A 24,754-nucleotide genomic window follows, 5' to 3' on the forward strand; every position below is an offset into this window, starting at 1 on the left:
TGAACATCTAATTTATTTATCTTATCGTAAGCATCTTTGCATGATTTAATAAATCTATCCGGGTCTATATTTTGACCATCAAAATGATGAATATCTCGTGCTGCCTGTTCTACCGTCAAAAAATTATTTCCAATAGTATAATTTTGATCAACTTCATTTAGATTAAATAATTCAAAAAACCGTGAATCTGCAAATGAACGTGGATATTGTTCACTAAATATGTCAACTCCGGTATATGCCATTTTAACAAATATTAGTTGTATTTATTTTAACTTTTAGAATTCAACAAGATGATTTTTTTTCATAAACGATTTTACACACAAATATGAGATAAAAAAATTCTATTAATATCAAACACTTGTACACTAATACAAATTATAACTGTATAACTTATTTTCACACTATATTAATTTGATAATTTTATAAATATAATAAATGATGAGAATTTGACACGTGGATAGAGAACACAAGGTTGGAAATGATTTTTACTAGTTGCTGGTTAGAAAAGTAAGGCCGAGAAATCTACAATAGCTCGCCGTTTTAAGGGTTTATAATGTATAAAAGGAAATAGTAGGGGAAGAATTCTGACCAATTGTAAGTATCGTTGAAATAGTTGAGTGGGAAAGATGATCTAAGCGTGACTTAAGGAAACTATAAAAAGTATTTTTTCTATTGAATAGCTGGGGACTATCCCAAAGATATATTTTTAGAATAGGACAATGCATCCATCCGTTCGTTTTCTTCAGGAATTACAAAAATTCCATTCAACTTTTAAGTTAGTCTACTACCTGAGTGAGAGTGGAACGGAATTTCTATCTTTCCTGACCATGTTTCGGACACATGGTTGAAAATATAAAATATTCAACACGATTCATTCAAAAAACGTTTAAAATTGAGAGGAAAATAAATCAAGAATGTAAGGTCGATCAAATTCATTTGTTAAAAATATTCATTTATTTATACAATAAAAATTGTCGGTAATGGGTGTGCCGGTGCACACGGCGATATGCGGTCCGTGCATAACTTATCGACAGGGTAATGATGTGGACGCGCCCTTCGGGCTTGGTTGGGCATTCTTTTGTCTTAGGGCTTAGGTCCCTTTTGTCTTCCCTTCGTTCTTTCTTATTCTTTATCTGTACGTCGTTTGAGTAACACGTGGAAGTACAAGCTCTCTCAACTATTGCGTTAACTTACTAACAAAAATTGTCAGCTTCAGATTGAAGAAATAAATTTTGTATAAATTTAAATAAAAAAAAAAAACAATAGATTAATTCGTTTGATAATTTTTAGCCATAGCTTTGAGATCTTTTCTTGAAATTTTTCCGGATGCCGTATAAGGCATAGTTTCTAAAAATTTCACACCAGCTCGTAAATGATATCGATCAGTCATATTTTTTGCAACAAATTCTTGAAGTTCTCGTTCGGTTACCTAAACATTGATCATAATTAATGTTAGAAAAGTATTGAAAATTATTAGATTATTTTTTTCTAATTTATTTTCTTATTTTTCCCAATAAACTTTCGTACCTTCGAATCGGGAACTTTGATTACAAATGCTATGGGGTGTTCATCATCCTCAAGATGAGGTACACCCACCACCACAACATCGACAACATCGGGGTGTGTTAGTAAAAAACTTTCGATTTCATGAGGTGACATTTGATGACCTTGATACTTCATAGTTTCTTTCAATCTACCCATAATAAAAATTTCACCATTTTCGTCGTAATATGCTAGATCACCTGTATGCAACCATCCTGTAATTATGATAGTTAATTAAAGTAAAAAACTTCAAATAGGTTTTGTTTGTTAGATTGTTTTTATATTTTTTAATTCATTTTACCATCAGCATCTATAGCATCCTTGTTAGCTTGTGGATTATTGTAATAACCATTCATCATTGTTATAGATTTAGTCAAAAGTTCACCCGTCTTATTTGGACCCAATGGTTTTCCATTTTCTAAATCGATAATCTTAATTTTAGAATTTTCTAAGACCGTTCCAATGCTACCTGCTTTGTGATTAGGTTTTGTAGTTGTTACAATACCACCAAGTTCGGTCATTCCTAAGAAAAATCTTATTATTTATTACATTAATTTTTCTTTAGATCTTTAAATAAATATAATAATAATTTATATATTTACCAAACATTTGTATGATATCGGCATTAGGCATACATTTTTTAACTTGACATTCACTTTGCTCGGTAAATATATTTCCACTGATATTCATTTTAGTAACACTGGATACGTCATATTTTTTAAAATAACCAGATCTTAATATTCTATTCACCATACTAGGTGACATAAAAACCCATGTAACCTTTAAAATCAATAATTTATCTTTTAACATATTACAAAAAATATACTACTATATAAATGTAATTGAGAGATTACATTTTGAAACATTTGCGTCTATTATTATTAATAATCTTTTCATTAATTTACACTTTCTGATCCTACCTTATACTTTTCGATAATTTTACACGCCATTTCTTCTTCGAATTTAGGATAAAATAGTTTAACGCGATAATTGGCAGTACAACCCAACGTTAATAAGACACCGGTTATCCAAAAGTATTGTGAGAACCATAATGGAATTCCTTCGGCGTTAAAACCATCTGGCGAAAGTACATTGCACAAAAATGCATAATGCGAGATTAGAACTGCTTTAGGTGGACCAGTTGTACCAGACGAATAAAGAAGTGCAGCTGAATCGTTTACGTTATCTATTTGTGTACATTCGAAATTATTCACATCTAAATTGCAATTACTATTGAGAATTTTCGAATAGGGTATTGCATTCGAAGATTCACCAAATACAACGATTTTGATATCATGATTTTCTAACTTAGCAGCTTCCAATATTTTATCCACCGAGTTTTCATTCGCAAAAACTATCTTGGCACCAGATAATTTCATGTAATAACGTGTCTCACCTAAAACAGACAAAACATTGTTATTATTACTTAATAATGTTTAAAAAAAACATTCAAGAATACTTACGTATATCCATTTCTGGATTCCATGGTGTAAATATTGCACCAACGCAAAAACTTGCAAATAAAGGTGCAAAACTTTCCATAGTAATCGAAGTGCATACAGCTATTACATCATCTCTTTCGATTTCTTGTTGATGTAACCATTGAGCACATTTTACAGTATAATAATACATTTTAGAATAAGTATACGTTTCTTCAGTTATCACATCTATCTGTTGTGATAAAGCATAAACGATTAAATAATATTTTTTATTATGTCAATTCATTAATAAATGATCGATCTATCAAAAATTGTCTCATTCTAATTCAAAATAGTGCATTATCATTGCTGCTTATCAAAATGATGACATAAGCATTGATATAAATTTTACTAAAAAATAAACAGACGATTGTGTGTTATATTACTATCTTATCTATTAATACACTTTTAATCTCGAGTAACGTATACGTTACGTAACGAGTATCTTCATTTTCCGATAATGCACTCAAAAAAATATTGAAACGTTTCAATAAAACGAGAAAGCAATTTTTTCAAAACTATTAATACTTTATGTAATAGAAATTGTTAAACTTACCTGTCCAACAAAATCGGGTTTAGCTTTCATTCTATCTAAAATTAATTTTCCAATATTCGTGTAATCTGTAGAAATGGGTAAATGTTTTCCTATAATTATATTATCTTTTATAACAAAATCCCGATCATTCTGAAATAGTCAATTTTACAATGATTTATAATAATTTTTGATTAAAAAAAATATAAATAAAATAATATTATTATTATTGATATTTTATTTTAATTTTTTTTGTTTAATTTGTTTCACTTACGTTATTTGATATATTGATCATGTTTGATGATTATTATACACTTTTCGTCGAATATGAACTCACAATTATGTTGCAACTGCTTCTTCGCGTTTAAAATAAGAGCTGCTACAAGTTTCGATACATATATGTATGTATATCTCAAAAATAACGTTGTTTACACAATATATCAGTCAGTTACCACTTCTACACTACCGTAGATATTATTGTGTTGAAATAACTACACTCTAATCACAAATTAATTATTTTTTATTATAATACGTGTTTACTCGTTATGATTTTTTAATTTAATTTATTTTTATCGTAGATTTTTTATCTTACGTTAAGTATAAATCTTTTCTTTCACTTCAGTAAAATCAAATGAAGTCAAGTCAAGTTGTCATCGTCGTCGTCGTCGCAATGAGTTCTATTTTATGTTGCAATTATTAATTACTAAAGCGTAATAATTTCTATGCTCCCAGAACGTTCTTACATTCTTCCTACTTTTATTTAATTATGTATTAACTGACTGAATTAAATAGTATCATATAAATAACACTCTAACGCAATAAACTTCTACTATCGAAGTAATAATTCACGGACAAATGATATTTCTTGTTTATCTGATATGTTTTTCTCTCACTCTCTCATTCTCTCACTCTCTCTCTCTTCTCTCACTTTCTCTCGTTACCACATGTAAGATAAATCTCTGATCGATCTTAGGATAAATTTACTGCTTGAAATTAACTGCTCTGTAAAAATGATGTCTTATGTTTGGGCGATTAAATTAAGAGTTCAAAAGATATTCAGAGACAAACTTTCATGTGTACTGATTTTTGTCTCTGAATATATATATATATATGATTTATGAAATTAGAAACACTTACATTACGTATTTTAGGCAAAGAATTTGTTGGAAGTGCGAATTCCTTTCTGTTTCAAGAGAATACCTGTAAATTTACCTATATATACACCGATAATGTTATCTAATATTATTTAAGATATATTTTAACGTAATTTGTCTTATTTTATTTCTTTTTTTAGGTTTCTTTTTACATAACATACACGTGTCCTATTTTTTTTTTGTTACATATTTATCGCGCATAGACATCTGCAATTTTATAATTATCCCATTTTAAGAGAGTATTTAAATAAATTAGTATTCCTTTTTTTAAATTGTATCGCGTGTTCTCGATAAACAAATTAAACTCATGATATTTCTTATAATTTTTGTAAATTTTATTCACTAAGAAGAAGATATCGAATATACAAAATATATGGCAATGCTTGTAAATTTGCAATTTTAATTAGTTTGTTTTTTCCTAGTGATAAACACGAAAATTCTTAGAAAATTTTTAATTCATAAAAGATGAAGTCAGTAAGTCAATTATATAATTAACATATGATTACTTTGTAAAAATAATATGACTTCAATCGTGTTAAGAATAGCGTATATAAGAGACGTTACGTCTTTTCACTCCGCCACCCCTACTCTTTACCACTACTTCTCCTACGGGCCGTACAGTCCCTTAGTATAGGGCGCTTTTGCGCCCTCTTCTTATTCTATATTCGGCCTAGCTCTAGGCTTGTTCAACAGTAATTTCTTTTCCACTGTTTCTTATAATAAATCTTACTTTTAATATAAACTCTGCGTTGTCTTATTTATCAGCCATACCTTAACAAATCGAACGAAAATTTCGATCGAATTAACCATCAATTAGTTTGATAATTTTTAGCCATAATTTTAAGATCTTTCCTTGCAATTTTTCCTGAATTTGTATATGGCATTTTTTCTAAAAATTTCACACCACCTCTTAAGTGATATTGATCCGTCATATTTTTTGCAACAAATTCTTGAAGTTCTCGTTCGGTTACCTAAACATTGATTAAAATAAACAAAATTATTTTGTTCTAATTTATTTTCTTATTTTTTTAATAAACTTTCGTACCTTCGAATTGGGAACTTTGGTTACAAATGCAATAGGGTGTTCATCATCTACAAGGTGGGGTACACCCACAACAGCAACATCAACAACATCGGGATGTTTTAACAAAAAACTTTCTATTTCCCATGGGGAAACTTGAATACTTCGATACTTCAAAGTTTCTTTTAATCTATCGACAATAAATATTTCACCATCTTCATCATAATATCCAAGATCACCTGTATGCAACCATCCTGTAATTATGACAATTGATGAATGTAAACGATTATCAAATAGATTCATTTGTTAGATTATTTTTGATATTTTTTGTTCATATTACCATCAGCATCTATAGCATCCTTGTTAGCTTGTGGATTATTATAATAACCATTCATCATTGTTATAGATTTAACTAAAATTTCACCCGCTTTATTTGGACCCAATGATTGTCCATTATCCAAATCAATGATCTTAATTTGTACATTTCTTGTTATCGTTCCAACACTACCCGATTTGTGATTGGGTCTTGTAGTTGTTATTATACCACCAAGTTCGGTCATTCCTACAAAATTTATATGATTTTAATAATAAAATTTGCATACAGGTTTTTCTTAAAAGTATTCAATGTTTATACACATAATATTGCGTTCATAATACCATAGTGTTGTACGATATTGGCATTTGGCAAGTATCCTTTAAGTCTAATTCCACTTTCAAGGCTAAATGCTGTTCCACCAACCTTTGTTTTTCTAACACTCGACATGTCATACTTTTCAAAATATCCTGACTTTATTATTCTATTTATCATACTTGGTGATAAAAATGTCCATGTAACCTGTGAAACCAATAATATGTTTATGAACATATTTATTATTTTTATAAAATATATAAAATATATTAATGTAACACAAAAAGCCATATAAATCAGGTTTGTTAGATTATAATTTGGTGAATTACAATTAAAGATTTTAGTGCGTCAATTATTATTAATAATCTTTTCATTAATTTACACTTTCTGATCGTACCTTATACTTTTCGATAATTTGACACACCATTTCTTCTTCGAATTGAGGATAAAGTAATTTTACGCAATAATTTGCAATACCACTCAATGTTAATAATACACCGGTTATCCAAAAGTATTGTGAGAACCATAATGGAATTCCTTCGGCGTTAAAACCATAAGGTGAAATGACATTGTACAAAAATACAAAATGAGAGATCAGAACTGCTTTAGGTGGACCAGTTGTACCAGACGAATAAAGAAGTACAGCTGAATCGTGTACGTTATCTATTTGTGTACATTCGAAATTATTCACATCTAAATTGCAATTACTATTGAGAATTTTCGAATAGGGTATTGCATTCGAAGATTCACCAAATACGACGATTTTGATATCATGATTTTCTAACTTAGCAGCTTCCAATATTTTATCCACCGAGTTTTCATTCGCAAAAACTATCTTTGCACCAGATAATTTCATGTAGTAACGTGTCTCACCTAAAACAAACAAAACATTGTTCTTATTACTTAATAATGTTTAAAAAAACATTCAAAAATACTTACGTATATCCATTTCTGGATTCCATGGTGTAAATATTGCACCAACGCAAAAACTTGCAAATAATGGTGCAAAACTTTCCATAGTAATCGAAGTGCATACAGCTATTACATCATCTCTTTTGATTTCTTGTTGACGCAACCATTGTGCACATTTTACAGTATAATCATACATTTTCGAAAATGTATACTTTTCTTCGGTAATCACGTCTATCTATTGTGATTAATGTAAACATTTAAATAATATTTTTTTTATTATTTTAACTCATTTATAAACGATATACCAATATATCGTTGCTTATTCAACAAATAGAATTTTTTTTAACTTTTAGATAAAATAACAAATCATTTTCTATTGTTTATTTTTTTGGACTTACCTGACCAATAAAATTGGGTTTAGCTTTCATTTTATCTAAAAGTAATTTTCCAATATTCGTGTATTCTGTTGAAAAAGCTTCATAGTTTCCTTTAATTATATTATCTTCTATAACAAAATCTCGATCATTCTAAAATAATTAATTTCCAACACATTTATATATAAAAATGTATGTTAACAAATAAGTATCTTATCTTATTCAAAATTTGAATCAATTAACCTATTGCACTCGAAGTTTTTATTTTCATTGATATTATCAACAACTCAAAACAATTTTAATAAAAAAAATCATAGTCACATATTATAAATAAATGATATATATATGCATTAAAAGAAATATCATAGTTGATAAAAACTTACGGTGGAATTCGATTGATTATCCATGATATTTTTTTTTGTACACACTATATACTTTACAAATTATTTTAAACTACATCAAATGAAATTACGCTGCGGTTATTAAAATGAAATTAACTTTTAATAAGATAACTTGCATATAAGTTTTTGCATTGTGAAAGGTTACTGATAAGGAGAATTCTATATCAGAATAAAATATTGTTTAAGAAAGATGCGATACATAAGTCAAACAGATAACACAAAGATAACAAAAACTTTGTATCATCGACTGAAGATATTTTTTTTCCCTTTTTATAACTTGATGAAACCTGTGAACATTATGTGTAATTTTCAAGAAACAGCAGTAGAAAAAAGGAAATAATTAAAGTTAAATAATTTTTAATTCTAGATGTTTTGGGGGTTCAGACAGAGAGAAATAAAAATAATAATAACTGATGATCTGATGAAATGAAATATGTGTGTGTGATAGTTTATTTAATTAATTATGATGTCGAGCGGTATTTACATAAGTTTACGTGGTTACAGAAATGTAGAATACAAAAGAGTTACAAATATAAGACCGACTGACTGATTTGCAGGATAACAGATAACACACAGACAGAAAACTAAAGGCTGAAAACAAAGAACTGATTAAGGACACTTTCTTACTTCTTTCCACGTATTTATATCAGAAATGAGCTACACCTCTTTAGAGAGGGAAGGAGATTACGAATCTTATTGACTAATAGCAAAAGGGTACACCCCCTATAGTCAACCGATGAGTACAGCTTATGTTTTTAGGTAAAGATCGTAGTAAAAGACCATGCATAGAGGAACTTCGTTTCAAGTTACGAAGTATTGTTTTTCCGTATGTGTCACACGTGTTTCCATAGAAATCTGAAACTGTCCAAAGGATCCGACACTTGCACAAAGGATTTTCATCGCACCAGTTAGTCCCAATAATTCTTAAGTTTTGTTTTATGGTTTTATAGCCCTCCTAAACCCTTCCTTTTAGTCTCTGAATAGAGTTTTCCTTTCCAGAAAATAGAATATAAAGAAAATAACTGAATACTAGTTTTTTCGCCTACAATGTAAAATTGAAATTATTTAATTATCTATTAATTTACATAAATGACAAATACTCAAAGATACATGTAGACGTATATATAAATAAAAAATGCATATTTCAATGCATTTTTTGGTAAGAAATTGGAAAATGAAATTTGTATTACTTTTTTTCTTTTTATTTTATAAAATATACAAATGTATAAATTATATAATTCATTTGTTATTATAATTAAATTTGATAACATAATGATATTTCAAAAGTTGAACAACAAATATTTTGATTATTTTCATATTTTTATTTTTACATAAAAAATGTTTTTTTTTTTTTATTAACACGTTCGTCGCCATGGCACCGTATACCGGAGACGGGCATGCTTTCCCGGAGGCCCCGTCACCGTATACGGTGACGCTCTTCTTGTTGAAGTTATAGTATTTTTAGTTGGAAAAACTTATCACATTTCCCATTTCGAAACAAAATTATTTTCGGTAAACAATATTTTATATTTTATTATTTTCGATAAATAAACGATATTTTTATATTTTATTCTTTTCGATAAATAAAAGATAGTTTTATATTTTATTATTTTCGATAAATAAAATATAATAATATAATATAACTATAATACTCGGGTCGCATTGTTGATATTTCTACTTGTCGCTTCTTTACGTTACGGCGCGCCGACAGTCGAATTTTGGGCCTGGCGAGAAACAACCGAAACGGGCTGGGCGATGAACGTGTTAAACGTCTAACGCGTTAGATTTCTTTGATCGAGTTTATATTTTATTATTTACGTAGGAGAGTTTTAAGTGTCGAAAATGTAGACGAAAAACTAGTATTCAGTTATTTTCTTTATATTTTATTTTCTGGAAAGGAAAACTCTATTCAGAGACTAAAAGGAAAGATTTATGAGGGTTATAAAACCATAAAACAAAACTTAAGAATTATTGGGACCTACTGGTGCGATGAAAACCCTTTGTACAAATGTCGGGTCCTTCAGATAGTTTCAGATTTCTATGGAAACACGTGCGATACCATAAAAAGAGATAACATTCTGATATTCTTGATCAAGTTTCTTTCTGCATACTCTCCACTACCAAAAACCATAGGCTGTACTCGTCGGTGAACTATGGGGTGGATCCTTATGCTATTGGTCAATAAGATTCGTAATTTCCTTCCCTTTCCAAAGGAGTGTAGGTCATTTCTGATATAAAATATGTGCAAAGAAATAAGAAAGTAGCCTTATGTGGTTTTCCAATTACAGAGCATAATGCGACTCAGTAGCGCACAATGCCGAATTGTGCTAATGCCAGTGATCCCAGAGACTTTAGTTCGTCTGATCGACACAGGGGCGTAAAATTATCGTACGCGGCAAAAAATTATCGTACGCCCCGGGAAAATTTGAAATCCGACAATTTCTCGGACGAGATTTTCAAAATGTGGAAAAAGTGTCCAAGTTCCAACTTTTTCAAAGTTGATGACCTTTTCATAAAAACGATAAAAACGGCCGTCCGCTGGGAGATCGTGGTGGTGGTGGTGGTGGTAGGGATGGTGCTGCACCTTTCCAAAATTTGTTGACTAAAAAAAAAGAAAAAAGGTCATCAAGTTTTCGAAATTCCAAATGGATCGTACACCACGAATTTTAGATCGTACAGGGCCTCAAATTATCGTACGCGTACGATAATTATCGTACGAATAGGATCGCTGGCTAATGCTTAATTGAAATTGTTTTCAAGCGCACCAGCAGAGTGCGCTAAGTTCAGTGTTGAAAAAAAAAATATTCATAGACTTAGCAACCTCATTAATGTATAAATAAAGTGGTATACAATAATAATGATTCGATCAAGCCATTGAAATGTTGACAAAAGTATATTTCTGTAAAATAAATTTATTTATAGTTTTGAATTTTAAAATGAAATTGTATTCACATTTTATGTGTAGAATATAAAAAAAAATAGTCGATGTTTACACCTCCATCCATACTTATATTTATTTTTTAACACAGTCTGAAATAACTTTTTATTATTTCCAAAAAACTACGACGAGACGAAAGCTTTAAGAATTTTTTCAATAATAAACAATATTACTAATGATAATCTACATACAATTTCAATCAATGCCAACTTAAAGAAAAAACACTTGGTTATTTTCTGCTACTGAGTTGGTATCGATTGCACGCATCACCCGAAACTGATTGATGCGATGCGTTGCTCTAGTTGGAACATTCAACGTTGAGTATTATGCCGCATAAAGCGCTTTAGTGCTGTAATTGGAAAACCACATTAGTTAGTCATCAGTCGTAACAGTCGCAATTGTATTATAAGTTGTTATCAGTTGTAAAAACACAGTCCCTTATCTAAGTTGTAATCGTAAGATTGTGAAACTATTATTGTACTTTTCCTAATACATGTTTTAAATATATCTTACTAGGTGTGCCCCGCTACTCGTTGCTGTGGCTCACAATCAGTCCGATACACACGTCTTTAAATCAACGAATTACCTTATACCGCCATCTGTTAGAATCTTATCGAACCAGCAGAGATAATCATGACTCTTTGTTAATAAGCAAATAATTCGCAATAAAATAATATTGCGATTATAAATTGAGATATAAACTATCCTATCTTTCAAGTTGGGTGAAACTGCACACAGTGTGCAAAATTTTATTAAAATCGGTTCAGTAGTTTAGGAGTCCATTGCGGACAAACAACTTGACACGTAATTTATATATATATTAAGATTAGTAGGATTAAACTGGGTGTATGTTCACCTCGCACCTCTCACCCTAAATAAAATTCCCTACATTTATTACAAAAAATTTAATAAACTATAAAATTTAATAAGTATTCAAAATACATTTAATTAAAATTTATTTAATTTCAATAAAATTTGTTTGATAATTTTATTTATAACAAGAATAAAAAATATATAGAAAAATATAATGTTAAAATCGTATGTTTAATTAATAACAATATTGTATATATATTTTATTTATGATAATTGAAAATCATTGTTAAATAATAATACGTTTTAAATAAAATAACTCTTGATAATAGAATATTACTATGTTTGAATATTTCGAAATATAACTTTCTAAGCTTTCGTGTTTCGTGCGTTATTATATGTAAACATCCAAAGGTTTCTTTTTATGTTTTTTTTTTTTTTTTATTTATAAACACGATCATCTGTAAGGACATTCATAGAACCTAGAATATAAATAATATTTTGATATTACACATACACGTATTACTTCGTTCGTATTTATTACAAATACATTTGAAAAAAACTATTCTTACATTTCTAACAATAAGTATTTAAATATAATGTTTAAAAGAACGTTAAAATTTAACGCGTGTTATATTCTCGTTTGAAACGTATTATTATTATTATTATTATTATTATTATTATTATTATTATTATTATTATTTAAAAGTGTAAAAATAATTAAACTATATTTTACAAAAATAGAAACAATTTATTTAAATGGCCAGATGGTGGGTGGTGGGGTCATAAAAAATATCAGTAATTATTTAAAAATGATTTTTATTTCCTTAAAATAAACCTTCGTTAAAACGTTTCTTAAAAATTTGTCCTATAATAATAATAATTTCATATAAAATTTTCATTTTATTATAATTATTATAACGAAGGTGTTTTAAAAGTTGTTTCAAAATTTATCCATATTGTTCTTATAATAAAATAATATCGCAGTTTATACAATATTTTTGGTTTTGATAAAAGATTTGTAAAAAAGATTTTGAAAATGTTAATTTCTCTCATACTTAAAAAAAAAAAAAAACTAATGAAATAAAATGAAATAAAATTGTTGTTTTGTTGTTGTTATTATTCCACGTATCGCGTATACATATATGTATATGTGCCCATAATTATAAAAGTGGTCTAACATAAGTCAAAATTAAAAAAAATTAAGTTTATCAGTTATTTTACACCACATTATTTTAAACTAAATAAATGTAATTTTCATGATATTGTCAAAAATAAACCGCTAGATAGTGTTTGCTATTTCAATATTATATAGAATTCATATAGTGTTCAAATATAAATCTTTAAATATCTCGAAACAAGAGAAACATGACTTAGATCACTTTCATAACTATGGACACACATATAATTATTATTTTAAAAACCTTAAAATTGACAATCGAGATAATGATATTTTCTGTTTTTGCAATAAGGACAATAAGTATTAGTGTTAATACGTGAACCGAGTCTTAAATTAATAGTCTTCCATATACATTTGGTAATAAAAATGGCATCCTTTAAAGATTTAGGTTCTATAACCAACACATTTTTCTTTAAAAAATCATTCGACGACATTCTATCTAAAAATATTTTTAAAGAAATTTCTTGTATTGTTTTAATGTAAATTTCCGCTAACGTTACTGTGAATGTATTTTTGTAATTTGAAATAGCACAATTGAGCATTAATTCTAATCTTTTTCCAAACATAACCGGTGTCTCATAAATTTCTCGTTTAGATAGAATTATATCGTGTATCCAATCAATTTGATATTTCGGTACGTATTTTTTTTAATTTCAAACATTAAATGATGGAAAGTCAAGTTACTATGCAAAAGTTCATACATCGCTGATTCTTGTATCTTAGAACGAATGATATTGATGAAATCCAAAAGATTATATGGACTTATTTTATGATATGCTCTTTCGCATTTTTCTATAAATAATTTTGATTTACTTTCCGTTCCATCGAATATTTCGATGTCTTTTGTTGCTTCCATTACCGATATATATCCATTTGTATTTTCAATTATATTCGTTTTCGTTTTAATATTATTTTCGTCAGATATCAATAAAGTATCGTTAGATTCAGAACTAGGGAAATAATCATCTTCCGAATCCAAATTCATTTTCTATAACAATAAAATTGAAAATAATCAAGAATTGTAATATTAAATATTTTTTAATTCAATTATCGATTTATTTTATTTGATTTTATATATATATATATTTATTTAATAAATAAATATATTAATAAATTATATATATATTATTAATTAATTTATATATATATATATTTATTTATTTAATTTTATTTTATATTATTTTATTCTCTATATAAATATATATTTATTTAATTTTATTTTAACTTTGACTTACATAATTTACTAAAAAAAATAAAATAAATAAAAGAATTACTTTCGTAGTTTCGTAGTTTCAAGTCAATTTTTAATTTTTTTAAATTTGTCCCTTTTTTTAAATTGTAATTGTGTCAGTATTAATGATTTTAATTTACTCAGCATATATATATAAAGTCAAATTAATTACGTAGCTTAAAAATATATATATAAATACACATTTCTATGTATAAGAACTTGTATTTTTAATTTCACTATATATCGATATATGTATATGTATATGTTTGTACATATAACGTACTTTAACTTTATGTATTATGGAAACGACTAACTGAAAATAGATTTATACAAAATATCGAATTATTCGAACGTTGGTAATTAGAACCAACGTTTGTTTTTAAATATAGAATAAATAATATATGTAATAATATTTATGTTATGATACATGTAAATTCAAATAACAGATATACTTATCGTTAAATTTAACGATAACATTTAATTATTATTACAAAGTAATAACGAAAATAGATCTATCTTGGTCTTTTGTATAATACACACAAATTGATTTTAATATTATTATAATAAAATTTAATTAACATAAAAATAATTTAAGTATTTTAGAAATGATTAAAATTATTTCAAATTATTTTGTAGTGTACAAAAAAAAAATTACAATGCAATTGAAATAAGACAGAATTTTAATATTATAATAAAATTAAAATAAAATTAAAAATAAAAATAATTTAGATATTTTAAAAATGATTTTTTTTTTCTTTGAGGTTTGTTTATCCGGGCGCTCAGTCTCTGGACCATTGTGCCCAGGCTCCTTGCGGGGAAAAACCTATGACCGTAGCGGTCCCGCAGGCAGCCCCGACTCCCTTGCAAAGCGCAGCAGTCTGGCCGCCCCTGAGCCCACTAGATCGAAGTTATTGGCGGTGGTCCCAAGGACATCATTTCTGACGTCCGCGAGCCCAACGCATTGAGTTATGAGATGGAGGAGGGTATCCTCCCCTTCGCCGCACCTGCCGCAGACCGAGTCTCGTGCCAAGCCCAGTCGTGTAAGGTGCTTTCTAAGGTGCCAGTGCCCGGTGACCAATCCTACAACCAGTCTCAATTGGGCTCGGTCCAGGTTAATCAACTCGGTACCCAGCTTCTCCGAGGGCCCTGAAAACAGAGCCTTCGTATGCCTCATGCCAGGGCCTTGCACCCAGAGATCCTTGAAGCGGTCCGTGGCCCACTTCTTAGACCTCCTCCGCATGAGCCCCTCTGACACGCTGATGTGGCATTGGTTTCCCAGATCGTGCCGTGAAGCTCCAAGTCTGGCAAGCTCGTGCGCCCTTTCGTTGCCCTGAACGCCACTATGACCCGGCACCCAGAGCAACCTTACTCTGTTGACACTGCCTAGCCGTGTCAAAAAGTCGACGCAGTCCTTCACCAGCACTGACTTGACCACGGTGCTGTGAACAAGTCTGAGCGCAGTGTGACTGTCACTACAAATGTAGATATGTTTGCCATAGTACCCCCTTTCCAGGATACTGTGGGCGCAGGCCCGAATGGTAAACAGCTCCGTCTGAAGAACACAAGCGGTACCGGTTAGGGTGTAGGACAATTCGGTTCTAGGCCCTCCAAACCAGACTCCTGCTCCCGCGTTGGAGCCCGCTCTAGCCCCATCTGTATACCAGACGGGCCCTACGGGTGCCAATAAATGATTTGGGTCCGCTGCCCATGACTGTCTGTCTGGGAAGAGGACCTCATAGTTTTGCTGGAAATGGTACTCCTTTGGCACCAGTCACCCCCAAGACGGTTGTCTTCCTCGAAGTCTTCCGTTCTTGACAGGATCGATGCGTGCCCGTAGGAGGCCCGCCTCCAGCTCCCACTGACTAGCAGCCTAAAGGCTGCGCTTCTGGCTCTCTCCTCTGCCGCAATGTACGGAGGTAAGATGTTGAGCAGGGCCCCTAGAGCCAGGGTCGGGGTAGTGCGCGTCGCGCCCGTAATTCCCAGCCCTGTTAGCCTGTAGATCCTGTCTAACGCTTTCCTGTTTTGAGCCCGCTCGACGCCGGGCCACCAAACTAGGGAGGCGTACGTCAGTTGAGGGACCAGTATGGCGGTGTAAATCCACCTAACCATCCGTAATTTTAACCCCCACGTCTTTCCAAACATCTTCTTGCAGGCCCAGAAGGTATTAATAGCCTTTCCGGCCTGGTTGTCGATGTGGCTTTTCCAACTGAGCTTGCTATCGAGCGTCACCCCCTGGTAGCGAACTTCCCGGGAGAACGTCAGCTCAGTTCCTTATATTGAAATGCTTCTTCCTCGTAAAGAGCACCATCTCAGTCTTATTCGGGTTCACCCTCAAAGACATCGACGTGCACCAATCCTGAACGATGTCGAGCGCTCTTTGCATCTTGCTCGACATCGTGGCCGGGTGATTGCCGGTTACCGCTATGCAGACGTCATCGGCAAACCCAACCGTTTTAACCGCCAGCTCCCCGAGCCTACTCAGGAGCCCGTCGAGAACCATGAGCCACATCAGTGGGAAGGTAACTCCACCCTGAGGGCACCCTCTGCCAACGTGCGCCGTGATGTCCGTCCCGCTGAGACTAGCAGTGATGATACGTGAGCGGAGCATGAAGTCCAATCACTGGACGAGAATGTCGTCGATGTGGAAATCGTTCGCTGCCCCGCATATAGCTTTGAAGGAGGTGTTATCGAACGCCCCCTCGACGTCTAAAAAGACACATAACATGGATTCTTTCCTGTCGAGGGCACCTTCGATCTCGCAAACGAGGCCATGAAGAGCCGTCTCGACAGAATTAGTTGATTGGTAAGGGTGCTGCGATGGCTGCACCGGCATCCTCGCCAGCGCTCCATCTCTTATAAACCTATCAACGAGTCTTTCCAGCGTTTTCAGCAAGAAAGACGTCAAGCTGATGGGCCTAAAAGCCTTGGCTTGGTCATATTTGTCTTTTCCCGTTTTTAGGATAAAGACTATTTTGACCTCCCGCCATGGCTTAGGTACGTATCTCAAGGCGAGACACGCTCTAAAGACACGGATCAGATGCTTGACTAGCTCATCCCCTCCATTCTGAAGAAGGGCGGGGAAGAGCCCGTCAGTCCCCGGGCTCTTGTACCCGTCGAACGAGTCCAGAGCCCAGCGAATCCTGCCATACGTTACCACTGCTGTAGCAGTGGTCCAGTCACCGGGTCTCGTGGCGCGGAGCTCCCCCTGAATCAAGGGGTTATGCTCGACCTGATCAGATCCCGGGAAGTGTACCTCAAGTAGGTGGGCAAGAATGTCCTTGTGTTTCTCAAGCTGCTCTCCGTTCGGGAGAGAGAGTCCACCGAGGCTTGGTTGTGGGCCATTGGCGAGGACTCTGCGAAGTTTGGCCACTAGAGGAAGGGCCTCAACTTCAGAGCAGAATTTCACCTAGGCCTCACGTTTAGATTTCTTAATGAGCTTCTTATAGGCCTTCTGCTCGTTCCTATAATTAGCCCAATCTTCAAAGCCATTTGATTTTAAAGCCTTATTTAGGAGGCGGCGAGAACTCGAGCGCAGTGAGCTCAGCTCTTTGCTCCACCATGCTACTCTTGTCCTGTCCCCCTGTGTCTTAAGAGGGCAAGCAGCTTCGAAGGCCTGAGTGATGGAAGAGGAGAGTAAGCTTACTCGTTCCTCAATCAGACCCTCAGTCTTATTTCCCCGAGCCTGCCTTTAAGGTCCCTCTTGTAGAGAGCCCAGTCAGTGGCCCTTGGGTCTCGGTAGGTCCTGACAACGGGCTGTGCCATCTCAGTCCTGAGCTTGAAGAGGATGCGGCGATGATCCGAGAGTGAATCCTTATCGTCCACTCGCCACTCCTCAAGCAACCGAGCCACCCTGGGGGTGCCCTGTGTTAAGTCGATCACCTCTTGTCTCCTCGAGGTGACGAAAGTTGGTCTGGATCCCCTAATGAGGATCTCCAGATTCGACGACGAGAGGTATTCCAGCAAAGCTGTCCCTCTCTTATTTGTATTTGAGCTGCCCCATGCGACGTGGTGCGAGTTAGCGTCGCACCCGATCACAAGGTCCAGCCCTTCTCTGCGGCAGTGTTCCACCACGGCTCTCAGTTTCTCTGTAGGCGAATGTTCGGCCGAGTCGTAGGAGAATTACGCTGAACAGACGATAAGATCGGTCAGCCCACCTCCTAACCTTAACCTAACCGAGGCCACTGCAAGGTCCCTGCTGCAGAATCTGCTTAGCTTCAGGGCGTGGTGCCCTTTGGATACAAAGACACACGGCCTTGGGCCGGGTTCGCTGAGGTCATATACCAATGTCCCCATGCTGCGATCTATCCCCTTAACAAGTCCACCATAGATCCAGGGTTCCTGTATGAGGGATATGTCTGTCTGCTCCACTGCTAGGTTCTGGCTGAGAACCGCCGAGGCCGCTATGCAGTGTTGCAGATTGATTTGTAAGAGTTGGAGGCACGTTACCCCCCTAGGTGATGGCGCGTGCGCCCTTCTCCCTCTGTTTTGATTTGGGGATAGGGAAGGGGTGGAAGGGAGAGGAGGAGGGGAGAGGTATTGGTGGGGGTATGGAATGGGGAAGAGGACAACAGGTCATTAAAAATGATTAATATTATTTCAAATTATTTTGTATTATATCAAATCAAAAAAATTGCAAAAAAATGTAAATAAAATTAAAAATAATAATATAAAATAAGAATAATATAGGTTTCTTAGAAATAATTAACAACGATTAATAATATTTCAAATGATTGTGTATTGTATCAAAAAAAAAAAGAAAATAGATAACATATACACTTATATAATACATATAAATAGAATAGAAAAAAAGAGTTATAAATAGATTTAATTGGATCAATAAATAGTCGTTGTGATCCTTTAAGAAAATCATAATTGTCGATCACAGTTAATACACGGTACGTATAAGAAAATATTGAATACTTTTTAATAAATAATACTTTTCGTTATAAACATTTAAAAATGACTAATCTATTATTTAATACTTAATAAGGAAAGTTCTTGCAATATTAAAACTATTACGTAGTTCGCTTTTTGTTTTTCAATTAAATATACATTATGTATATATATATCGTTAAATACTGTAAAAAATTTATACACGTTATTCACATAATTGATTTCGTAATACAAGGAAAAAAAAAACATAGACAAGAACTTATCTCATCCATTTAAACATTAATTGTTTTTTTAAAAGGAAAATCCTATTTTTATAAATTAAAATCTTATTAATACCGAATGTAAAAATATATAAATAAGGATAAAAACATTTGAATAAGTATAACCTATCACCGACTACATAACAACTAAATAACAAATTTTTCAAATAGAAAAAAAGAACATAAATGATAATTTAGTTCTTTTCTTTTAATATCCTTTAACCATTGCTTTGAGATCTTTCCTTGATATTTTTCCCGATGGTGTATGTGGCATTTTGTCTAAAAATTTAACTCCATCACGTAAATAATAAATATCGGTCATATTCTTCTCAACAAAATCTTGCAAATCTCGTTCAGTTACCTAAATGCAGTTTAAATATTATTATAATTACGTTAACGTATTTTATTAGGTTGTTCGGAAAGTAATTTTGTTTTTTCTTGACACAATAATTGCATGAATTGGTGCAAAGTGGCAAATAACAACACGTGAGATCGGTGAGAAGTTAAATTTATTAAATTCAACTGTTTATGCTCACTCAAAAGGCCGAGGTTTTAACTTCGAAACGAAAATAGTTTTCATTTTCACAAAAGAAAAATGAAATTACTTTCCGCACAACCGAATATTTTTTTTTTTCTATTGAATTGTTTATATCATATATGTTGTGTTGATAATATATGTGTACCTTAGAACCGGGAACTGTTGTTACAAAAGCAAGAGGATGTTCGTCATCTTGAAGATGTGGAACACCGATAACAGCAACTTCCACAACATCTTTATAAGTTTCTAAAAGATTTTCTATTTCACATGGAGAAATTTGAACTCCACGATATTTAATAGTTTCCTTTAATCTATCTATTATAACTATTTCCCCATCATCGTCATAATAAGCTAGATCACCTGTATGTAACCATCCTGTAATTACAAATAATTATTTGTAAAATTAGAAACGTTCTTTTTACGTTTATCAAATAAACAAATTTTGTTTGTTGTTTATACATTAAATAATATAATATAATATATTAATATATTAAATTAATAATAACTATAATTTGATAAAATATATATTAAATATTTATATATTAAATAGTATAATATAATATATTAATATATATTAAATATAATTATAATTTAATATAATATATATATTAAATATTTATATATTAAATAGTATAATATAATATATTAATATATTAAATAAATAATAATTTAATAAAATAATAATATTAAATAATATATATAATATATTACATATAATAAATAATATATTATAATATAGTAAATATATAATTATATAAATATATAAATATTTTGTTTGTTTACCATCTTCATCAATAGTTTCTTTAGTTGCTTTTGGATTGTTGTAATAACCATTAGTTATTGTAATGGATTTAGCTAAAAGTTCGCCGCTTTTATTTGGTCCCAATGCTACTCCAGTTTCCAAATCGATTATTTTAATTTGACAATTTTTAAGTACCGTTCCTACGGTACCAGCTTTGTGATGGGGATGTTGTGCTGTTAAAATTCCACCAAGTTCGGTCATTCCTAAAAGAAAATAATAATAATAATTATTATTATTTTAATTTGTTAAATTGTTATTTAAATACCATAGTAAATATATATATATATATATATATATATTAATTCTTACCATACATTTGTACTGTATTGGCATTTGGTAAACATTCTTTAAGTTTATTTTGACTATTTTCACTAAATTTAGCACCACCAAGAAATATGTTGGTAACACTTGACATATCATATTTTTTAAAATATCCTGAATTTAATATTCTGTTAATCATACTCGGTGATAAAAATAACCATGAGATCTAGAAAAAGAAAAACAAATTTGTTAATAATTTATATGAGTATTAATTGATATATTGTTTACTGTTTTTGCTATCGATAACAAAAAAGTACAAAATTAAAAGCAGAAGTAAATCTTTTTAAATATCTGGAATTAATTAATAATAATTAATATATATAAAATAAAATAAATAAATATAATAACATTATTACATATATATATTATAATATAATAATATATTTAAATATGAATATATTTTTTATTTTTTAATATATTTTTAAATTACTATAAATTAAATTTAAATATTATAATATATATTTATAAATTGTAATATAATAATATTATAATTATATATAAAATAAAATAAATATAGTAATATTATAATAATTTTATATAATCAAATTATATCCCATAAAAAAAAAATGTTTACATATTGTAAACATATAATATAATAAAATAATAGAACTTATTAATGTTACCTTGTACTTTTCGATGATTTTACAGGTCATCTCTTCTTCAAATGTTGGATAAAGGAATCTTTTACAATGATTTACTAGACAATTTAAAGTTAATAATACTCCACTTATCCAAAAATATGAAGACAACCATAATGGTAATCCATCGGTGGTCAAACCACCAGGATTCAATAGATGATACAAAAATACAAAATGCGATAATTGTACACCTTTGGAAGGACCAGTTGTTCCTGACGAATAAAGAATCATTGCGGTGTCATGATTATCATCAATCGTAGTACAGTGAAAATTATCTATGTCAAATTTCTTATGGCCGTCAACTATTTTGGAAAATGGTATTGCTTTCAAATTTTCACCAAATACGACAATTGTGATGTCATTTTTATCAGAATCGGCTGCTTGTTTTATCGTGTTAACTGAACTTTCGTCAGCAAATACTATTTTCGCACCTGACAATTTCATGAAGTAACGTGCCTCTCCTAATAATAATAAATAATAATAATATATAATATATTTCAAACAAATTCAACTTTATACGAAATGTACATATTGAGAATAATATATATTTTTATGTATATAATATATATATATTTTTTTTTAGTACAGGTAAATTTTCTACAAAAGGGTGTGTTTTATAATATAGTTTCGTTAATAGCACCTTTCATTATTTTAATTATCATATAACACGGTTTAACACAAAATTGCATTTATAAAAGGTTTACCTGTATAATCTAATTTTAATAATTTTTTTTTAATTATTATATAATATAATAATATATAATAATATTATAATTAAATATTAATTAAATATAATTAAATATAAAAAAATTCACGTATTTTTATATACGAGTTAACAAAAAATAGAACTTGAAAAATATGTACATTTCGTTATATATATAACATATTAGGTTTACAGTAAAATTCATATAATATATTTCATTAAATTTAATAGAAAAATACTCACGTATGTCCATTGCCGGATTCCATGGTGTAAATATTGCACCTACGCAAAATGTAGCAAAGAATGGTGCAAAACTGTTCATAATATTTGGGCTGCACAATGCAACTACGTCGTTTTTTTGAATTCCTTGTTGACGTAACCATAATGCACATTTTACTGTAAGATCATACATTTCGGCAAAGGTATATGTCGCTCCCGTAATAATGTCGAACTATTTTAATTATTTTTAAAAAAGGAACAAATCATTATTTATAAACAATTAATTACGATAATTCAAATGATTTCGATTATTTCAAAAAAAATTTTGAATTTTAAAGATTCACTCGTATTAATTGTACTTACAATTTAAAATTGAATGAAATCTTATACAACTTATTACATACCTGGCCAATAGATTCAGGTTTTTCTTTCATTCTATCTAAAAGTAATTTTCCGATGCCCTTGTATTCCGTGGTTAAGGGTTCATGTTTGCCTATCAATATGTTATCTTTTATAATGAAATCTGAATTTGTCTGAAATAATTAATAATATATAATTGCAATTTAATATGCTATTTTATTAAAAATAATCGGTATTATATTAGATTATCTTTTCTAATTTTCACTCGATATTATTCATTTTCATTTTTATTTAAAATATTAATAATAATTAAAATTAAACTTATCATATTATCTTTTTTCAAAATTATCTGACACCATATTAAAATTAACTCGTATTATAAAATGTTCTTTTTTCTCATTTTTATTTGATATTATTCATTTTTATTTTTAATTAAAATTATTTTTATCATCCTAACTTTTTCAAAATTATCTAAATATACAATTTATAAATTGTATATTTATAGTCCTATTTTTAATAATAAAATAAAACATATTAATATATATATTTACTTATGTAAATTAAAAATTAATCAAAATTTCCCTCGTTATAATTGAAATTCAAAATTTGAATATTTAATCAGAGTGAAAAAAAAGAATAGAAAAAAAAAAAAATAACGAAACAATTTATTGAAAAATATATAAATTAATTTAAATTAAAACAAATCATAATTTAAACTTGAAATATTTAATCAATGATCATATATCGAGTGAAAAGAAAAGAAATGAAAAGAAAGCAAAACAAAACAATTAATTGAAGCACTTACTTCTCCGTTCTTATTGGTCACCACCATGGTGTTGGTACAACTGATACGAATCAAAAACAAAACAAAAATACAAAATATATCTTCGTTATATTATACACGTAATTTATTGAAATAATATTTAGGTTAAAACAAAACAATACTAATTTTCAAATAAAATGAACATGAAATGTTATCGATAAATAATCAAAGTTATATGCGAGTAACAAAATTAATGTAAAAGACTGTCTTGTGTTTCCTCTTTTTATAGAAGATATAAGAATGACATGAAGAATTTTCTCTAGCTGTATATATATATATGTGTACAATATTATCCCCCACTACTTGATACATTAATCTCATATTATGTACCTCCCTTCCCTTCACTTCCCTTCCCTTTCTCTTTTTCCTTTCGCTTCTCTTTTCCAATGTAAACTGTTGTGACGTCACGTTCGGATCAAACTTATATACTTTTCTGTTAGAAATCTTCATTTCATCTCATCTTTCAAGAGAATTTAATACTATAACTTACATCATATATATAATTATTCTAGAAATTAATGATAGATTATTACTACGAATATAAGAAAAGAATGAAAAAAAAAAAATAAATAAAGTAATCTCAAGTCATAAGTTTTTATAATTATTCCAACTCGTTTGTAAATGTTATTTATATATATATATATATTCGTTTATAATTATAGTTCATTGACGTTTATATGTTCCTGTAATATTACTAAGTAGTTTATAATAGGGATTTTATTCGTCATTTGTTAAATTAATAAAATTTTGTTAAATATTTTCATCGAAATTTCAAAGGTAATTTTTCCCCCTTTCCCCCCCCCCCTTTCCCCACAAACTCGAATGTTGTGTTATTTGTTCTGGTATTTTTTTTTTTATTTTTTTATTGTTTTTTCTGATACGTACGTAGAAAGTTTCGTGAGATATTTTCTTTTTCTATCTTGTTAGATCAATTTTATTTCAAAAAAAAATTCTTCATCTATTTACACTTAGTCATTGAAGATTTATTCTTCGTTT

General features: G+C 30.4%; 5 protein-coding genes and 1 long non-coding RNA gene across 6 annotated transcripts; all 6 read right to left on the reverse strand.

The window, feature by feature from the left end:
* Positions 1-931: 931 nt before the first annotated feature.
* Positions 932-4,888, reverse strand: LOC107064808 (uncharacterized). Its single transcript, XM_089177778.1, has 8 exons — positions 3,827-4,888; positions 3,577-3,705; positions 3,006-3,213; positions 2,463-2,938; positions 2,145-2,322; positions 1,844-2,065; positions 1,528-1,757; positions 932-1,429 (listed from the first exon to the last, which is right to left on the reverse strand). The coding sequence occupies exons 1-8, from the start codon at positions 3,845-3,847 to the stop codon at positions 1,268-1,270; spliced, it is 1,626 nt and encodes a 541-aa protein (XP_089033904.1). The 5' UTR covers positions 3,848-4,888; the 3' UTR covers positions 932-1,267.
* Positions 4,889-5,019: 131 nt separating this feature from the next.
* LOC107064796 (uncharacterized) lies at positions 5,020-8,196 on the reverse strand. Its single transcript, XM_015317845.2, has 8 exons — positions 8,025-8,196; positions 7,666-7,794; positions 7,295-7,502; positions 6,753-7,228; positions 6,385-6,562; positions 6,068-6,289; positions 5,752-5,981; positions 5,020-5,677 (listed from the first exon to the last, which is right to left on the reverse strand). Exons 1-8 carry the CDS (start codon positions 8,046-8,048, stop codon positions 5,516-5,518), a joined length of 1,629 nt encoding a protein of 542 aa, XP_015173331.2. The 5' UTR covers positions 8,049-8,196; the 3' UTR covers positions 5,020-5,515.
* Positions 8,197-8,474: 278 nt separating this feature from the next.
* LOC149033494 (uncharacterized) lies at positions 8,475-11,959 on the reverse strand. Its single transcript, XR_016178394.1, has 2 exons — positions 11,172-11,959; positions 8,475-10,644 (listed from the first exon to the last, which is right to left on the reverse strand). It is a non-coding gene; the product is annotated as an uncharacterized LOC149033494 (long non-coding RNA).
* Positions 11,960-14,980: 3,021 nt separating this feature from the next.
* Positions 14,981-16,701, reverse strand: LOC107064813 (uncharacterized). The gene is made up of 4 exons (XM_089179281.1): positions 16,553-16,701; positions 15,977-16,302; positions 15,206-15,920; positions 14,981-15,098 (listed from the first exon to the last, which is right to left on the reverse strand). The coding sequence occupies exons 1-4, from the start codon at positions 16,699-16,701 to the stop codon at positions 14,981-14,983; spliced, it is 1,308 nt and encodes a 435-aa protein (XP_089035407.1).
* A 117-nt stretch (positions 16,702-16,818) lies between these two features.
* Positions 16,819-18,494, reverse strand: LOC107073922 (uncharacterized). Its single transcript, XM_089179282.1, has 3 exons — positions 18,356-18,494; positions 17,862-18,286; positions 16,819-17,607 (listed from the first exon to the last, which is right to left on the reverse strand). Exons 1-3 carry the CDS (start codon positions 18,492-18,494, stop codon positions 16,819-16,821), a joined length of 1,353 nt encoding a protein of 450 aa, XP_089035408.1.
* Positions 18,495-18,912: 418 nt separating this feature from the next.
* LOC107064803 (uncharacterized) lies at positions 18,913-24,320 on the reverse strand. Its single transcript, XM_015317858.2, has 8 exons — positions 23,741-24,320; positions 22,980-23,108; positions 22,600-22,807; positions 21,639-22,114; positions 21,004-21,181; positions 20,676-20,897; positions 20,038-20,267; positions 18,913-19,715 (listed from the first exon to the last, which is right to left on the reverse strand). The coding sequence occupies exons 1-8, from the start codon at positions 23,765-23,767 to the stop codon at positions 19,563-19,565; spliced, it is 1,623 nt and encodes a 540-aa protein (XP_015173344.2). The 5' UTR covers positions 23,768-24,320; the 3' UTR covers positions 18,913-19,562.
* Positions 24,321-24,754: the final 434 nt, after the last annotated feature.

The sequence above is a fragment of the Polistes dominula genome, unplaced genomic scaffold (assembly GCF_049000335.1).
Source record: "Polistes dominula isolate Pdom_NZ unplaced genomic scaffold, Pdom_raw_medaka contig_373, whole genome shotgun sequence".
Lineage (NCBI taxonomy): Eukaryota > Metazoa > Arthropoda > Insecta > Hymenoptera > Vespidae > Polistes > Polistes dominula.

What these genes read in the sequence shown, in the direction of transcription:
- LOC107064813 (XM_089179281.1), bottom strand. Translation starts at nt 16,701, where the DNA reads ATGGTTCTCGACGGGCTCCTGAGTAGGCTCGGGGAGCTGGCGGTTAAA. An exon ending in GGAAGACAACCGTCTTGGGG is followed by an intron (nt 15,921 to 15,976) that starts GTGACTGGTGCC and finishes TCCTCTTCCCAG; the next exon opens with ACAGACAGTCATGGGCAGCG. An exon ending in CGAGACTCGGTCTGCGGCAG is followed by an intron (nt 15,099 to 15,205) that starts GTGCGGCGAAGG and finishes ACTTCGATCTAG; the next exon opens with TGGGCTCAGGGGCGGCCAGA.
- LOC107064808 (XM_089177778.1), bottom strand. Translation starts at nt 3,847, where the DNA reads ATGATCAATATATCAAATAAC. An exon ending in GAATCCAGAAATGGATATAC is followed by an intron (nt 2,939 to 3,005) that starts GTAAGTATTCTT and finishes TGTCTGTTTTAG; the next exon opens with GTGAGACACGTTATTACATG. An exon ending in TCAAAGTTCCCGATTCGAAG is followed by an intron (nt 1,430 to 1,527) that starts GTACGAAAGTTT and finishes ATCAATGTTTAG; the next exon opens with GTAACCGAACGAGAACTTCA.
- LOC107073922 (XM_089179282.1), bottom strand. Translation starts at nt 18,494, where the DNA reads ATGGGGACATTGGTATATGACCTCAGCGAACCCGGCCCAAGGCCGTGT. An exon ending in GGTTAGGTTAAGGTTAGGAG is followed by an intron (nt 18,287 to 18,355) that starts GTGGGCTGACCG and finishes ATTCGCCTACAG; the next exon opens with AGAAACTGAGAGCCGTGGTG. An exon ending in TCGGGGAAATAAGACTGAGG is followed by an intron (nt 17,608 to 17,861) that starts GTCTGATTGAGG and finishes CGTGAGGCCTAG; the next exon opens with GTGAAATTCTGCTCTGAAGT.
- LOC107064796 (XM_015317845.2), bottom strand. Translation starts at nt 8,048, where the DNA reads ATGGATAATCAATCGAATTCCACC. An exon ending in GAATCCAGAAATGGATATAC is followed by an intron (nt 7,229 to 7,294) that starts GTAAGTATTTTT and finishes TGTTTGTTTTAG; the next exon opens with GTGAGACACGTTACTACATG. An exon ending in GGATGCTATAGATGCTGATG is followed by an intron (nt 5,982 to 6,067) that starts GTAATATGAACA and finishes TCATAATTACAG; the next exon opens with GATGGTTGCATACAGGTGAT.
- LOC107064803 (XM_015317858.2), bottom strand. Translation starts at nt 23,767, where the DNA reads ATGGTGGTGACCAATAAGAACGGAGAA. An exon ending in TGACCAATAAGAACGGAGAA is followed by an intron (nt 23,109 to 23,740) that starts GTAAGTGCTTCA and finishes TAATTATTTCAG; the next exon opens with ACAAATTCAGATTTCATTAT. An exon ending in AGAAACTATTGATGAAGATG is followed by an intron (nt 20,268 to 20,675) that starts GTAAACAAACAA and finishes TTGTAATTACAG; the next exon opens with GATGGTTACATACAGGTGAT.